General features: G+C 44.8%; 1 protein-coding gene across 2 annotated transcripts in view; it reads left to right on the forward strand.

Moving 5' to 3' along the window:
- Positions 1-5,389, forward strand: part of SYT1 (synaptotagmin 1) — a 631,014-nt gene extending 625,625 nt beyond the window's left edge. For both annotated transcript variants that reach the window (XM_069584106.1, XM_069584105.1), the window contains one exon: positions 2,301-5,389. In XM_069584106.1, coding sequence (XP_069440207.1) covers positions 2,301-2,507 — 207 coding nt within the window. In that variant the 3' untranslated portion in view covers positions 2,508-5,389. The remainder of the gene's footprint in view (positions 1-2,300) is intronic.
- Positions 5,390-17,462: the final 12,073 nt, after the last annotated feature.

Here is a 17,462-nt window from a genome sequence, read left to right on the forward strand (position 1 = left end):
CTGTGAGTCAATTTGCTCTTTTTTCTCTTTTTTCCCCCAAGAGGCTGCTTACCTAAGCTTTGCATTTCCCAAGAGAAAATAATTGAGCATTTAACATGCTGTGATAGGGACTTAGGTTTCATTTATCCTGAGGTTATAAGAGTGTCTTTCTGCCCCTATCCACATGAAACAAGAAAGAAACAAAATATACTGATTCCCCCAAATCACAAGAAAATGCAGCAAACCACCCCTCCACTCCCCAAAAATGTATATACTACATACACAGCTGGAAAAACTGACTCAAGTCCCTTATAAGGATATTTTGTCCTGGTTGCTACTAATCAATATATTCCTAGGTGAAACAACCAAAACTCACTCCAATATTCACTCCAACCTCCAAAACCCTAGTTCCCTTTGTCCACGATGCCCCTAGTGTCTCTGCCCCCATTTGCTGCAATAAAATGGCATCCAGATAAATTCACTTGGGAAAAGTACACAGAACCACCATGATGCTCTTCTTGGTCCCGAATGCCATCCAGTAAATAGGTCATTCTCTTGATAATGGAATCAATCCACGGCTGCACAAAAGGGAAATTTGTTTCCTCTAACTGCCCGTGTGCTACATTCTAGATTCTCAATTCCACTCTCAGAAGTGATCTTTTTTTCTCTGATCTGAAGCTTTGTGTGGGCGCCTCTCTCAGGACGTTCATACAGAATGCAATCCTCAGACAACAGAGCAGTAAAGGGCCACAGCTGGGCAGGCTCTTCATCTGGCCCTGGCTTCCATCGTTACATTTTCTGCTTCTTTTGACTCTGGCCACCAAATGTTATAAATTCACTTTACTCTAAATTTGTCCTTTATCTTTTCCCTTGGTTTCTAGATCGGAACTGTTGCCTATTTTGACTAAGCAAATCAGTTACTTAGAAAGAACCAAAATGTACTTTTAGAAAATGTTTTTTTCATGTCAAACTGGCATAGATTTTCTTTCACCAGTTCAAAATAGTAAGGCATTAAATACACCATCACAATATTTTTCAGCCATTAAAAAGAAATAATGCCATTTAAAAAGAAGGAAACAATGCCATTTGCAATAACATGGCAGGACCTAGAGTGTCACGCTGAATAAAGTAAGTCACACAGAAAAGGAGAAATATCACACGACATCCCTTCTATGTGGAATCTAAAAAGAACTGATACAAACGAACTTGCCAAACAGAAAGAAACAGACTTAGAAAACAAACTTAGGGTTTTCAGGGGGAAGGGATAATTAGGGACTTTGGGAAGATCATGAACATACAGCCATATTCAAAATGGATAACCAACAAGGTTATCCTACTGTACAGCACATGGAACTCTGCTCAATGTTATGTTCCAGCCTGGATGGGAGGGGGGTTTAGAAGAGAATGGATACAGGTATATGTATGGCTGAGTGCCTCTGCTGTTCACCTGAAACTATCACAGTATTGTTAATTGGCTATACCCCAGTACAAAATAATAAGTTTAAAGCTTGGAAAAAATAAAATAAACCCTCACAACCTAACGGAATCACTTGGAGTAAATCTTGTCAGCCTAAAGGGTTATTTCCATTTGATGTCAACACTGGATACACAGTTACTTCGTTTTTATTGAGAGAATTTATGAATGAGAAAAAAATACCTTTAGTTAATTACTACTTATTGAAGACTTTTACTCTATTGTGACACTTCATACTCACAATAATCATTGATTAGCTGGAATTCCACAGTAGTTTTAAATAAAACTATGCTGGCTCTTCCCACCTGAAATAGGGTTGCAGTATATGGTTGCTTTGAAAACTGTAACCGCCCCCTCCAAGAAAATGATCTGAGTACTAATGTCAGAAATTTTGTTGATAAAACAATAGAAACAAATGGATTTAACAGTGAACACAGGTTGACATGGGCGGCGTGGCATGGTATTTTACAGGATGAACCCCGGAAACCAAACCACTCATTTCTTATATGACTTGAGGCAGGTGATTTAACTCCTCTGAGCTTTAGCATCTTATCTGTATGACAGCAGTTAACAGGATCTAATGTAACTCAGCAGTCCACACGAAAGTCTTAGAACTGTGCCAAAACGGATATCTATTAAGTATTTTGAAGATGCTGCAGATGATGATGATGTGATAATGACAAGAGGGACTGGACCTGTGTTAGGTTCCCAGTCATTTTCAGCCTCGTCCTGGCACTTGCGGATCGGCTCTTCTTAGCTCCCAATTGCTTGGATCTCAAGGAAGCTTGGTGGTAGGACTGTATCTCTAGAGCTGGCTGATTAATGTGTATTTTGTGTCCTCTCTCAGAAAGTGCAAGTGGTGGTAACTGTTTTGGACTATGACAAGATTGGCAAGAACGATGCCATCGGCAAAGTGTTCGTGGGCTACAACAGCACTGGGGCGGAGCTGCGACACTGGTCAGACATGCTGGCCAACCCCCGGCGCCCCATCGCCCAGTGGCACACCCTGCAGGTGGAGGAGGAGGTGGACGCCATGCTGGCAGTCAAGAAGTAAGGGAAGAAGCCTCTCTGTGTTTGCCCACATAGTGCTCTTTAGCCAGTATCTGTAAATACCTCAGTAATATGGGTCCTTTCATTTTTCCAGCCATGCATTCCTAACACAATTCAGTGGTACTTCAAACCCTGTTTTAATTTGCACAAATTTAAATGTAGAGAGCCCCAAAGCCCTTCATCATCCCACTGCCCTCCAAATCTACTCTTCTTTTAAGCAATATGATGTGTAGATAGAGCATGACGGAAATTCTTTATTGTATCACACCGTTGTATATACCAGTATGCTAAAGATTTATTTCTAGTTTGTGTATTTGTATGTTGTAAGCGTTTCCTAATCTGTGTATATCTAGATGTTTTTAATAAGATGTTCTATTTTAAACTATGTAAATTGACTGAGATATAGGAGAGCTGATAATATATTATACGGTAAATAGAGTATCATCTGCATTCCAGCAATCTCAACGTGTAAGGCACTAGTACGGTGAAGCTGACACCTTAAAGGACAACTTAAACCTGAGCTTTCTGTTGAATCATGTGAGCACCAAGATACGCTTGCACCACAAATTTGGTGGGTGAATCCAATTTGGTAGAATTTCTTCACAGGCAAATTAGCATGATCTGAGCAGCACCCAGCCAGCCTGACCTCCAGGCACAAACAGAATAGCATCCATCTGTGCACATCTACAGAGCTCAAGGCAGAGCTTCACTCTGACATTCGCGGAAGCAACTGACCAGCGGTCAGTGATTCCATGTTACTGCACATAGAGTACCGACATGATGGTATTCCGTGTGTGCGTGTGTTTGTGTGTGTGTGTGTGTGTGTACACACCCACATTTGTCTGGGGATGGGAGGGGTGGGAAAGAAGCAGAGGAGAGAAGAAGTCGGCATTTCGAAATGTTGCCTGACTATTCAAGAAGAAAAGTAGCTCTCCGTTCTCAGCTTCACACACCCTGTGCACCCTGTGAATTCTGTCCCAGCTGTCACACCTACAATGACTCCAAAGGTTTGCACATCAGACTCCATAACAGAACATTTTATTATACTGGATTAGAAGGAATGCAGAATATTTTTAACACAGCAGTCTGTGCTTAGGACACAAGATTACTTGGTGGTAAACAGACAGTATTGTAATCCCATCAAAAGAGGAAGGAAATAACTAGCCATAGTTCTGAATGCACCTCCATTAAAGCCAAAACAGACAGTTAGCTAGTGATCTTTTTATATGCTCTTTTTACGTAAATAAGTTTTAATTTGTCCTTTAAAATAAAAAAAAGGTGAAACACAACCAAGAATAAGTTCTAGAAAACTGAAGCAACCTCTTATGTATACTAGATGCTTGATTTAGGAGGAGTTTTTAAATGTTTTCAATGTTATTATGTAGTAAACGGCACTATTATGAAGCTACTAGTCATTCCATAAGCGTCTTAAAGGACTGCTCTGTGTAACACTGTGACTGCCGTGTGTGCTTAGACACGTAACGTAGTTTCCTCAGTGGATAGCACTCAATCTATTCCTTAGTGATATTGTAACAATACTGCCATTCCCTCCTACTGCACTGCCCAAGGTGTGTGTAGCACAAACAGTTCTCATTACAAAGGACCAACTCAGCACCCAAAAGCTATGCATAGGATAAGAACGACAGAAAGCATGAGGTGGATCACACAGCATTTTGTCAAGCACTGTGCAATATACCACATTTATCCCCACTGCAGCAGACCACCACTTCACCGAAGGGCAGCCTCTGATCTCACACTGCATCTAGCCTTTGCTCCCACCAGCCTCTGTGGTTCCTTCTCACTCCCAGGCCAGAGAGAGTAGGAATGCTCTGAAGGGAAAGTCTGTCTTCAAAAATACCAGAACAAAATGGAAGGAAGCTAAGCATTGGCCTCACGTTCAGGCTTTTGGATTTCGTGCCATGGTTCTTAAAACCTCAAAGAGAATTCAAAAAAGCCTAACGGGAAGCGTCAATCGTAGGGCTGGCCGTTTCCTGAGAAAACTAGAATTCCTGTCTAGTTCTTTCCTTATCAAAGCAGAGGCCAGCCCTTTGGCCTTTCAGCCCAGTTGCAGCAGACTCCTCGGGACTGGGATAGACCTGAAGGACGAAGGGAGAATAAGACCTCCCCCTTCTGTGGATGCTCCACACTTTTTTCCAAAAAGTAGACAGTAGAAAATGCACAAGTCCTGATGTCAGATTAAACACCTGCTTTAAAAAAAAAGATTCAAATGAGACTCCTTCCGATTTAAAAGATAAGACCCTACCAAAGCAAGGGAGTTGACTGACTTTTTTAAGTTCCTTGAATATCAGAAATTGACATGAGTTCACTGTATTCAGCTTTAAGTTGTTCGCACCGAAACAAACATTTTGAAACAAGCAGGTTCAAGTTGCCAAGTACAAATCATTTCTTGTATTAAGGCACGAGTAATGTGTTCTCTTGCAACACTGCCAGACATGGGATATTGTCACCATAGAATCAGCTGGTACTACACCACCTGTCACGAGTCAGTGACCGAACCTGCTTCAAGACCGAGATTCATCCTCCAATAAGCCACACGAACCCTTCTGACAAAGCTGTGTAAAGTATTAGAATCTGATGCTCTAGAACGATCCTAGTTGCCTTTGTGTATATTTACTGCCTGCTTGAGTGCTTCTCTGTGTGGATTTTCTCTGTATCTTGTAGAAACGTTGGGGTGTTTTCTTCTGCCATATGGCTCGTGGCCCGCGAGCCAACTACTTTAGCTGTATTTTACCTTCATTTTTGATGAGGTGGTTTAAATTTTGTTTCATTTCGTGTAGTGAATTCCACAGTAGTTTTCTGATTGTTGTTAAAAATGACTTAACATATTACACGGATATTCAATAAAAATGTTTTATTTCCTGTTGATGTTGCCGCCTTTCAACTCTTTTTTCTTACCTGACCCTGGTGGGGAGTCCAGCTGGAAGCAGAGGCAGCTAAGCAAAAGCTTGCCCTGAATGCCAACCCCTGCGTCTATGACGACAGAAGGGCTGGGGAGGGAAAACTGCTCAGAGAGCATGCGGCCGTTCCTGCCCAGTGTTTCTAGGCAGTGTCATTCTCAACACGTGTTTCTCTGCTCCTATTCATCATCATTTCACCAGGCACACTTTCTGGCTCCCGGCTTTGCCCAAAATGCGTCCTCTTTTTATACTCTAGAGCCCAAGTCCCATAAGCCTCTCCAGAATGGGACGAAATAAAAATATTTTAAAACCCATTTTCAAAGGAGAGCAGGACACATTAAATTCCCTGCCCATTGCAATTACTAGGTAAAACAAGTAACTCTCTCTCCTTCACTAAATTCAACATTTATTAGGTGCCTGCTGTGTACCGTGTTTTTCCTGGGTGATGCAGAGGCAACAAATGATGTCATACGGTTCACTAGGTCCCGCAGGCATATAAATATACTATCCCAAGGGACTTCCCTGGTTGGCCAATGGTTAAGAATCTGCCTTGCAGTGCAGGCGACTCAGGTTGAAGGTACCACATGCCTCGGGGTGACCAAGCCTGCAGACCACAACTAGAGAGCCAGAGCCTCACATCATTCCACAAAGATCCCTCGTTTCAAGCAAGACACAAGGCAGGCAAATAAATGTGGTTACATATGTATGCACCCCATCTCAAGACGCTGTGACGTGCACTGAGCCCCTGAGAACTCTCACCAGCCCCATCCTAGTGGACTCTGTGGTGGGCCACTGCCACTCCCCTTCAGCCTGTAGAATCTGCTAGAAGCACTGCCTGTTGACAGCTCACAGCCGCATCCCGGTGCCCTCCACCAGGAAACCTGCCTTACCTGGGGCCACGCATCCTCCCGGGGCAGCTCACATTCCGTGACCTGGTGACTCAATCAACACAGGTTTCCTTTCTCAGAGTTTTGGAGATGGACGGCTGAGGCCAAGGTGTTTCTGAGACCTCTCTCCTTGGCTTGTAGGCGGCATCCTGCCCCTGTGTCTTCAGTGGACCTCCCCCTATGTGTGTCTCTGTCCTAACTTCTTATAAGGACATGGATCATGATGAATTAGGGTCCACCCTAATGACCTCACTTATGCTTAGTTACCTCTTCAAGCACCCTATCTCCAGACACATTCTGAGGTATTGGGGCACTCGGACTTCAATATAGAAATTGGGGGTGGGCACACCACCCCTAAGGCTGCAAACACGAAATAGAGATGTTAACATAGCCCGTAACTGTAGAGGAGGGGCCAGGACCTGTGGGAATTACGATGGAAACACAACAGGGTCTCAGGTGCTGGCGTTGCGACCCACAAAGAGGCTCTGCATTGGCAGTCCTAGCGCTGCCAGAAGATCGGTCCCGTATCTGCTCACTCTTGCTAGAGAAAGCCAGCAGAAGATGGAAATAGGAAGAGGATTCCCTCCGCCCCTCTCCTCCCTGCCAACTCAACCAGGGCCCTCCACCTGCAGAACCTCATCCGAGCCAGCGGGGGCGGGAGTCCAGGAAACAGGCTGCTGGGTCTTAGCGCCCGCCGCCTTCGGCACAACCAGCACAAAAAGGTGGGGATGAGGATGGAGCAAAAGCAAGCAAAGGACCAGCACATAGGTGTTTCAGTCCAACGGTCCCCAACCTTTTCGGCACCAGGGACTAGTTTTGTGGAAGAAATTTTTCCATGGACCGGGGTGGAGCAGGGGAGAGTAGTTTCGGTTTCACCAGCCACTCACATTCTGCTGTGTAGCCCAGTTCCTAACCGACCATGGGCCAGAACCAGTCGGTGGCCCAAAGTCAAGGCACCAACAGGTTCAGTGTCTGTGAGAGGTGGTCTTCTTGCTGTATCCTCACACAGTAGAAGGGACGAGAGCTCTCTGGGGTCCGTTTTATTAGAGCACAATCCTAATCATTAGGGTTCCACCGTAGTAACCTAGTCACTCCAAAGGTCCCCTACCATCTTAATACAATCACTTAAGTGTTAAGATTTCAACATAAGAATTTTAGGAGGACACAAACATTTGGTCCATAACATTAGGAAACCTTTGAGCAACTGCATAGACTTTCTAAACATTCAAGTTCCTTTCTCCTAAGATTCAGGTGTTCCTGTCTGAGCCACACCTGATGAAACAGAGGCAAGAAATCACATTCTTCTTCCATTTATGCAGAGTTGACTATTACAGATCTGAAAATTCCAACCCTGTGTGCAGTTACCCCCTCCCTGCAACACTCTATTAGTATGCACAGGACTGTTTGATGTTTAGCAACTGATTTAAGCTGCATACAAATCTCTCCTGTAAAATAGTCAGGTGGTGACTTTGGAATAAGAAGGTTAAAAAAAAAAGCAGGAAAGTAAAAATGAGAAATAGCCTGATACTGACTGTACAAAGAAAATTTCCAAAGCATACAGAATAAAAATTATGCTGGAGGAACCATCGAGCGGGAGCAGTAATAAAGGCACCATGCAAAGCTGCTGCTGATGACTTGTGTGATCTGAGCTCTGGGGCTGCCGTGAGTTACCTGCATTGCACTGCACCTCAGCTATACTAATTTCCTCCCTGTCCCCAGCCATACGCATCCCCAAAGTTCCCACACTCATCCTTCTTCTTTGACAGTAAGCATCTTGCCAGCAAAGGCTTTTTCCCTGTGCAAAGTGGACTTGCCCTTGCCAGGACACACACAAAGTTAAGGATTTGGTACTGTAAAAAGGAAGGGCTCCCTGCCTTCTCCCCTGTCCACTTTACCTCGGTCACTTCCCGCCTCCCCTGGCAGGGGAGTGCAGCAAAGGGCTGATGACCTTTATAGGCAGGATTGTTTGAGTTGCCTCTGCAAGACTCCCAATTTAAGCTGCATTAAGGGAAAAAAGAGAGAGAGGGAAAGGGATGCAGGGGAGGGAGAGAGAAGTAGAGACAATAAGAGGCAGAGACGAGAGGAACTGTTGGTTCATCTAACCAGGAAGTTCAAGTTATGATCCCATTGAGGAACAGGTGGATCAGGGGCCACACACAATGTCATTGTTCTCTTTCTTCCCACCCCTCCCCACCCCCATCCAATTCTGTTCTCACGGTTACTTCATTGTCAAGTTCCATTGTCTCCGCAAAGGCCCCTAGCACCTTCAAACTTCTATTCTTCCAGCTTAGCACACTTGTAGAGAGTGCCACTTTCACAATTACGCCACTAAAGCTCCCAGACCTGAGTCAACATGCCTGGGGAGCGTGCCCTCCCTCAGATGACCGCTGTGGCCATGTGGGGCAGTGTTCACTTTGGCCAGGCCTAGGTCATGTCTCCAGAGAAGGCGATGGCACCCCACTCCAGTACTCTTGCCTGGAAAATCCCATGGATGGAGGAGCTTGGTAGGCTGCAGTCCATGGGGTCGCTGTGAGTTGGGCACGACTGAGCGACTTCACTTTCACTTTTCACTTTCATGCATCTGAGAAGGAAATGGCAACCCGCTTCAGTATTCTTGCCTGGAAAATCCCATGGATGGAGGAGCTTGGTAGGCTGCAGTCCATGGGGTCGCTGTGAGTTGGGCACGACTGAGCGACTTCACTTTCACTTTTCACTTTCATGCATCTGAGAAGGAAATGGCAACCCGCTTCAGTATTCTTGCCTGGAGAATCCCAGGGATGGGGGAGCCTGGTGAGCTGCCGTCTATGGGGTCGCACAGAGTCGGACATGACTGAAGCGACTTAGCAGCAGCAGCAGCAGCAGCAGCAGGTCATGTCTCAGCCCAAGAGCCATAGAGATGAAGCAGAGATAGTTCCTTAAAGGAAAATCGAAGGGCTCTCACCAAGGAAGAAAAGTAGGTACCGAGCAGACAAAAACGACGGGCATCTACACTTTGGTCCTGGTTCACCTCTGCCCAAAGAGAAGGGATGCTGAGGACACAAAGCCAGGCCTCAGCAGTGGCTTGCTTGGTCATTTTCCCTTTTGACCAAAAGCCCTATGAGAAAGGAAATCTCAGAGGTATATGCACTACTTTTCAATGACCTGCCAACAGTCATTCGCCTTCCTACGTAGTGCTAGGGAAAACTGTCCTCTGCTATATATTCTAGGCAGCCTCTTCTGGAGAGCGGTGAGATGTTAACACATTCCTGAATTGGTTAATACTGTAGAAACTTGACAGGTTGCTGAGTGAAGTAGAAAGGGAAGGCAAGGTGTAGAGACACTTGAGCAATTAGGGGAAGGAGAGAGAGGTCACATTTTGTTCCACATGCACTGTCTCTGGGAAGCACAGCAGAGGTTCTCAGGCCTAGTCCTGGGCTCTTCCAGCCACCCATAAGCCCCATACACCTCTGACCATTAGGCAAGCAACAGTGCTATTTAGAGTAACAATGCCTGAAGAGACGCCACTTTCCTTGAATATATTGAAGATTTTTTTTTTTTAATTCAGGGGAAAATAAACACATTTCAGAATATTAAAGCACTGCTTCCTCCAGCAAATGTGAGATAGTCGGATGATTTATAAATTATAAAAAGGAATGGGACAATCGCTCCTTGGCTAATTTCCTGTCACTGTCACAGTGGTCTCATTTTCTGACATTTTTCTAAAATCTGCATTGCTGGCTTCTGAGAGCCAGAACTCAGACTCAGCTGACTCAAATTAGGCAGGCTCGGGACAGTCATTTTTAGGTTGAGCGATGCATTAGCTTTGGCTTTTCCTCTGGCTGCCGGGGTCCAGCCCCTGCAGGATCCAGGGGAACCCGAAGGAGAAACGGCGTTGGCGAATGAATGAATGAATGAGAGAGGAACAGAGGAGAGAAAGAGGCTGATATTCCTTGGTTTACACAGAAAGCCAATAAAGCCCCGAGACAAGGAGCTTGCTCTGTTCACGGAGGCCGCAGGCGCCCTCCCAGTCTCCCAAGGGAGTGAAGACGCAGAACATCTTCCCATTCAGGTCTTAGAAACCTGGGTAGATAAGTGAACGCAGAGAGCCTCTATGCTCCAAGGGATCAGCCTGAAAAAGAGAGTAAGAGAGAGAAAGAAAGAAAAAAAAGAGACATGGGGTGACCAAGCTTCTTCGAGCGAGGCCCGTTACTTCATTTTCAAAAGGGACTTTTATACCTTAATTTGTACATAGAGGGAAGTGAAAGATACAAGGTCATACAGAGTCAGCCCAAACATTCCAGCAGTTTTGCCCTTATTGAAACCAGGATTTTTTCTGCATACCTTTCCCACAAATGATGTTGTGTACATTATCTTCTGGCCTTGGAGGCTTGTGAACATTTTATGACCCTCTTTTGATAAAGGCTGCTCAACCAGAAAACTTATTTTCCCTCAAAGTATTTTTTCTTTATATTTCTAATCTATGTCAGCCTCAGAAAATATTAAACAGAGTTACATTTCTCACGGAGCAAAGGCGCAGTGAGTTACAAGAAAGAACCAATTAGCTCAAAGGTCTGATGTGGTTAATTTCAAGGCTACACTTGTTTTTCTTACATTCCAACTATGCTAACTAATGCACTCCCAGGTGCACAGTGGATAAGAGATATGGGAACTTAGCAGCAAGCATTGGCCCAATAATGAAATCCTACACCAGCACTACTCTAATAGCTTTTAACTCTTTGAAAGGCTCTATGTTTTAGGCTTCCCATGCCTCTCACAGCTGGGAGGCTGTAAATAATCACATGAGTAGCTGCAAGAGTCTGGATAAACCTGCCAAGCAAGCTAGAATGCTAACAGAGGGGGTTTGAATTGAAATATTCCTCTCATGCCCAGGAGACTTATTAGCTAGAGCCCTAAGTTGATTTCCTCCAGAGAAAGGTGGTTGGGGATAGCCCCCTGTTAATGTCAGGAGAGTTGGTGAATAGCACAAAACAGTAAGACAGACAGATTCTGGTTTGGGGGGTAGATGCTCGAGCTGGTCTAGGGAGCCCCTCGAGTCCTAAAGCCTTGCTTAACAGTTCTCTTCCACATGACCTTGTCATGGGTGGGATCTCCTGTGCTGGCTCCCGGCATCTGGCCAGGATGATCCCAGCCTGTGTCCCATGGCCAGGAAGAAACCATCTGACCTCTTCTGCCCTCACCCCCAGGACTCATCACCCAAGCCTGCATTTTTCACCCTGAAAAGGTTCTCTTACTTCACCAGTTCTTCAGCAAGACATATATCATCTCTACCTGTTTATTTAATACCGGACCATGGGTGGCTCAGTGGTAAAGAATCCACCCGCCAACACAGGAGACACAGGTTCAATCCCTGGTCTGGGAAGATCCCATGGGAGCCACAACCACTGAGCCCTCATGTCGCACCTACTGTGTGCCACATCCCGGATGCTCCAGAGGCTGGGCCCCACAATAAGAGGACCCCGTGCACCACAACTAGAGCATACCCCAAGCATCAGTGAAGACCCAGCACAGCCAAATAAACAAATAAAATCACTTTACAATAAATACTTATTCTGAGCTGAGTGCTAGTCCTTTGGCTGGGAGTCTTAGGCAGACTGAAGTGGGGTCATGTTAGGGGCTGAACTGTGTCTCCCTCAAAATGCATATGTCGAAGCCCCAGCTCACAGTGCTGCAGAAGGGGACTCTGTTTGGAGACAGGGCTTTTAAAGAGGTGATCGCATCACCAGGAGCCATAGGGTGGGCTCTACTCCAATCTGGCTGATGTCCTTCTAAGAAAAGGCGCTGAGGACACAGAAATGCCAGGGCTGCACTCACACAGAGAGAAGGCCGTGTGCAGAGGCAGCAGGAGGGCAGCCATCTGCAAGCCAAGGAGAGAGGCCTCAGAGGAGGCCAGCCCTGCCAGCACCTCCCAGCCAGCCCCCAGCACTGTGGGAAAACAAATGTGTCTTATTTGAGACCCCCAGTCTGGGCTGTTTTGTTATAGCAATCCCAGAAAATGAATACAGGGCTTATCCACTTGGGCCTTGACAGGACTCAGAATGCTTCAGCCCACGTGAAACCAGGGTTCCCAGGACAGCACATCAGACCTCTCTGACCCTGTGTTACCTGAAACAGAATAGACTCTCTCTTTCCAAATTCGGTCCCCGTACAGACCCTTTCCCCCGTGCTCCCCTCTTCTTGCCTCCTGGGCAATGTCACATCTCTCCTCCAGCCCCACTTGCACACTCCCAGTGCACATCTTTCTTTCCCCAGAGTGACTACTAGCCTATAAGATTCTGGATTCTGGGGACTTCCCTGGTGGCCCAGTGGCTAAGACTCCCTGCTCCCAGTACAGACCCCAGGTTCTATCCCTACTCTGGGAGCTAGATCCCACATGCTGCAACTAAAGATCCCACAAGCAGAAATGAAGACCCAGTACAGCCAAATAAATAAATAATAATAATGAAAAAAATCCCTCTGGATTCTGGACACAGGGACAGGAGGGGGTTTAGACACACGCTGTGTCTCCTTTGTCTCAGATGCAAAGTCAGTTTCCTCCAGAGAAACCCAGAACTAACACAATGTGTGTGTAACATGTGATGTGTGTACACATATATACATGCATATGTACATACAGAGGGAGAGAGGGGGCTTCCCTGGTAGCTCAGATGGTAGAGAATCCTCCTGCAATCCAGAAGACGTGGGTTCAGGCCCTGGGTTGGGAAGATCCCCTGGAGGAGGGTGTGGCAACCCACTCCAGTATTCTTGCCTGGAGAAACTCACGGACAGAGGAGCCTGGCAAGCTACAGTCCATGGGTGGCAAAGAGCGACTGAGTGACTAAGCAGGCGGGAGGGAGAGATTTTAAGGAATTCACTCACACATTTGTGGAGATTCATGGAACAGCTACAGTTCTTGCTCAGAGAAGATCAAATTTTTCTTTAAGGTCTTCAACTGATTGGGTGAGGCCCACTCACATTATGGAGAGTAATCTGCTTTTCTTAAAGTCCACTGATTTAAATGTTAATCTTGTTCCTAAAATATCTTCACAGAAATATCCAGAATAACATTTAATCAAATATCTGAGCATTGTGAACCAGCTAAGTTGGCACATAAAGTTAACCATCATATGTGTCTTCCTTTGACTCAGTTGTTTAGCCTTTTCCTTGCTTCACAGGTCAGAGGCCCCACGTACAAATGATAGACATGAGCCACATGTGGCTGCTGAGCATTTGAAATGGGGCTAGTCCAAGCGGAGATGTGCTACACATGTAAAAATACACGTCAGATCAAAGGCTAGGTATAATTGCTTTTAAAATGTGAAATAGCTTGAAAATAATTTTTTACATTGATTTCACTTGGAAATGATCATGGGGTATAGGTTGACTACATTTGCTTCCTGTAGCCGCCATACAAATTATTACAAAATTATTGGCTCAAGAAGGCACAAATTTATTCTTACTTTTCTGTAGTTCAAAAGTCTGAACTGGGTCTCATTCGGCTTTAGCCCACAGGTTGCCCACAGTCCTTGTCTGGTGGCCTCCTTGTTTCATGCAGCACCATCTCCTCTGACCTTTCTTCCTTCTCTCTGCTGCCGCTGCTGCTAAGTCGCTTCAGTTGTGTCTGACTCTGTGCGACCCCATAGAGAGTAGCCCACCAGGCTCCCCGTCCCTGGGATTCTCCAGGCAAGAACACTGGAGTGGGTTGCCATTTCCTTCTCCAATGCAGGAAAGCGAAAAGTCAAAGTGAAGTTGCTCAGTCGTGCCTGACTCACAGCGACTCCATGGACTTGCAGCCTACCAGGCTCCTTCATCCATGGAATTTGCCAGGCAAGAGTATTTAACTTATATGCAGAGTACATCATGAGAAATGCTAGGCTGGAAGAAGCACAAGCTGGAATCAAGATTGCTGGGAGAAATATCAAGAACCTCAGATATGCAGATGACACCACCCTTATGGCAGAAGGTGAAGAGGAACTAAAAAGCCTCTCGATGAAAGTGAAAGAGGACTAGAACAAATAATTTCAAGATTTGTATGGAAATACAAAAAACCTCGAATAGCCAAAGCAATCTTGAGAAAGAAGAATGGAACTGGAGGAATCAACTTGCCTGACTTCAGGCTCTACTACAAAGCCACAGTCATCAAGACAGTATGGTACTGGCACAAAGACAGACATATAGATCAATGGAACAAAATAGAAAGCCCAGAGATAAATCCACACACATATGGACACCTTATCTTTGACAAAGGAGGCAAGAATATACAATGGAGTAAAGACAATCTCTTTAACAAGTGGTGCTGGGAAAACTGGTCAACCACTTGTAAAAGAATGAAACTAGATCACTTTCTAACACCGCACAAAAAAATAAACTCAAAATGGATTAAAGACCTAAATGTAAGATCAGAAACTATAAAACTCCTAGAGGAGAACATAGGCAAAACACTCTCAGACATAAATCACAGCAGGATCCTCTATGATCCACCTCCCAGAATTCTGGAAATAAAAGCAAAAATAAACAAATGGGATCTAATTAAAATTAAAAGGTTCTGCACAACAAAGGAAACTATAAGCAAGGTGAAAAGACAGCCTTCTGAATGGGAGAAAATAATAGCAAATGAAGCAACTGACAAACAACTAATCTCAAAAATATACAAGCAACTTATGCAGCTCAATTCCAGAAAAAAAACGACCCAATCAAAAAATGGGCCAAAGAACTAAATAGACATTTCTCCAAAGAAGACATACGAATGGCTAACAAACACATGAAAAGATGCTCAACATCACTCATTATTAGAGAAATGCAAATCAAAACCACAATGAGGTACCACTTCACACCAGTCAGAATGTCTGCGATCCAAAACTCTGAAAGCAATAAATGCTGGAGAGGGTGTGGAGAAAAGGGAACCATCCTACACTGTTGGTGGGAATGCAAACTAGTACAGCCACTATGGAGAACAGTGTGGAGATTCCTTAAAAAATTGCAAATAGAACTACCTTATGACCCAGCAATCCCACTTCTGGGCATACACACCGAGGAAACCAGAATGGAAAGAGACACATGTACTCCAATGTTCATCGCAGCACTGTTTATAATAGCCAGGACATGGAAACAACCTAGATGTCCATCAGCAGATGAATGGATAAGAAAGCTGTGGTACATATACACAATGGAGTATTACTCAGCCATTAAAAAGAATTCATTTGAATCAGTTCTGATGAGATGGATGAAACTGGAGCCGATTATACAGAGTGAAGCAAGCCAGAAAGAAAAACACCAATACAGTATACTAACACATATATATGGAATTTAGGAAGATGGCAATGACGACCCTGTATGCAAGATAGGAAAAAAGACACAGATGTGTATAACGGACTTTTGGACTCAGAGGGAGAGGGAGAGGGTGGGATGATTTGGGAGAATGTCATTCTAACATGTATACTATCATGTAAGAATTGAATCGCCAGTCTATGTCTGATGCAGGATACAGCATGCTTGGGGCTGGTGCATGGGGATGACCCAGAGAGATGTTATGGGGAGGGAGGTGGGAGCGGGGTTCATATTTGGGAACGCATGTAAGAATTAAAGATTTTAAAATTTAAAAAATAAAAAAATAAAAAAATAAAAGTGAAAGAGGAGAGTGAAAAAGTTGGCTTAAAGCTCAACATTCAGAAAAGTAAGATCATGGCATCTGGTCCCATCACTTCATGGGAAATAGATGGGGAAACAGTGGAAATAGTGTCAGACTTTATTTTGGGGGGCTCCAAAGTCACTGCAGATGGTGATTGCAGCCATGAAATTAAAAGACCCTTACTCCTTGGAAGAAAAGTTATGACCAACCTAGATAGCATATTCAAAAGCAGAGACATTACTTTGCCAACTAAGGTCCGTCTAGTCAAGCCTATGGTTTTTCCAGTGACCATGCATGGATGTGAAATTTGGACTGTGAAGAAAGCTGAGCGCCGAAGAATTGATGCTTTTGAACTGTGGTGTTGGAGAAGACTCTTGAGAGTCCCTTGGACTGCAAGGAGATCCAACCGGTCCATTCTGAAGGAGATCAGCCCTGGGTGTTCTTTGGAAGTAATGATGCTAAAGCTGAAGCTACAGTACTTTGGCCACCTCATGCGAAGAGTTGACTCACTGGAAAAGACCCTGGTGCTGGGAGGGATTGGGGGCAGGAGGAGAAGGGGATGACCGAGGATGAGATGGCTGGATGGCATAGCGGACTCGATGGACGTGAGTCTGAGTTGGTGATGGACAGGGAGGCCTGGCGTGCTGCGATTCATGGGGTCGCAAAGAGTCGGTCATGACTGAGCGCCTGAACTGAACTGAGTACTAGAGTGGGGTGCCGTTGCCTTCTCCGCTCCTTCTCTCTAACCATAGACTAAGTTCTCCATTTTGAAGGACTTGTGTGGCTAAATTGGGCCCACCTGGATACTTCAACACACTCTCCTCATCTCAATGTCCTTACCGTCGGGTACATGCATGCTCAGTCACTTCAGTTGTGTCCCACTCTGTGTGAACCTATGGACTGTAGCCCACCAGCCTTCTCTGTCCATGGAATTCTGCAAACAAGAATACTGCAGTGGGTTGCCATACCCTCCCACAGGGTATCTTCCCAACCCAGGGATTGAACCGGGGTCTTCTGCACCTCCCGCGTTGCCTGCAGATACTTTACCACTAGCACCACCTGAGAAGCTTACTCTTAACATTGATCATGGCTAAATCCCTTTGCCATGTAAGAAACATACTCATATTTCAGAGATCGTGGACATCCTTGGGGTCATCATTCTGCCTATCACATTGTTCTATATAAATATTATTTAAATTATAATAATTTATTTTAATAGTAAACATTATTAATTTTACTTTTTAAACTTTTCTCCATGAGGCTACTAAAATATTTTAAGTTACCTATGTGGCCCCCTTTTGCAGCTCACATTATATTTTTATTGGACAACATGATATTAGAAATTGAGAAATACAGAGATCAAGAGACTTATCAAAAGTTACGAATCAAGTCAATAACAGTGCTAAGAACTTTGAAAGGGGCTCAGGCTTGGGCCTCAGACTCTGCTTTCCATTCTCATCGTGCCCAATGACTTTAATGCTGTTTACATGATGATGACGCCAAACTTTTTGCCTCCAGCCCAGACCTCGTCTTTGAATGCTGGTCTCATA

Source organism: Ovis canadensis, chromosome 3, assembly GCF_042477335.2.
Source record: "Ovis canadensis isolate MfBH-ARS-UI-01 breed Bighorn chromosome 3, ARS-UI_OviCan_v2, whole genome shotgun sequence".
Classification (NCBI taxonomy): domain Eukaryota; kingdom Metazoa; phylum Chordata; class Mammalia; order Artiodactyla; family Bovidae; genus Ovis; species Ovis canadensis.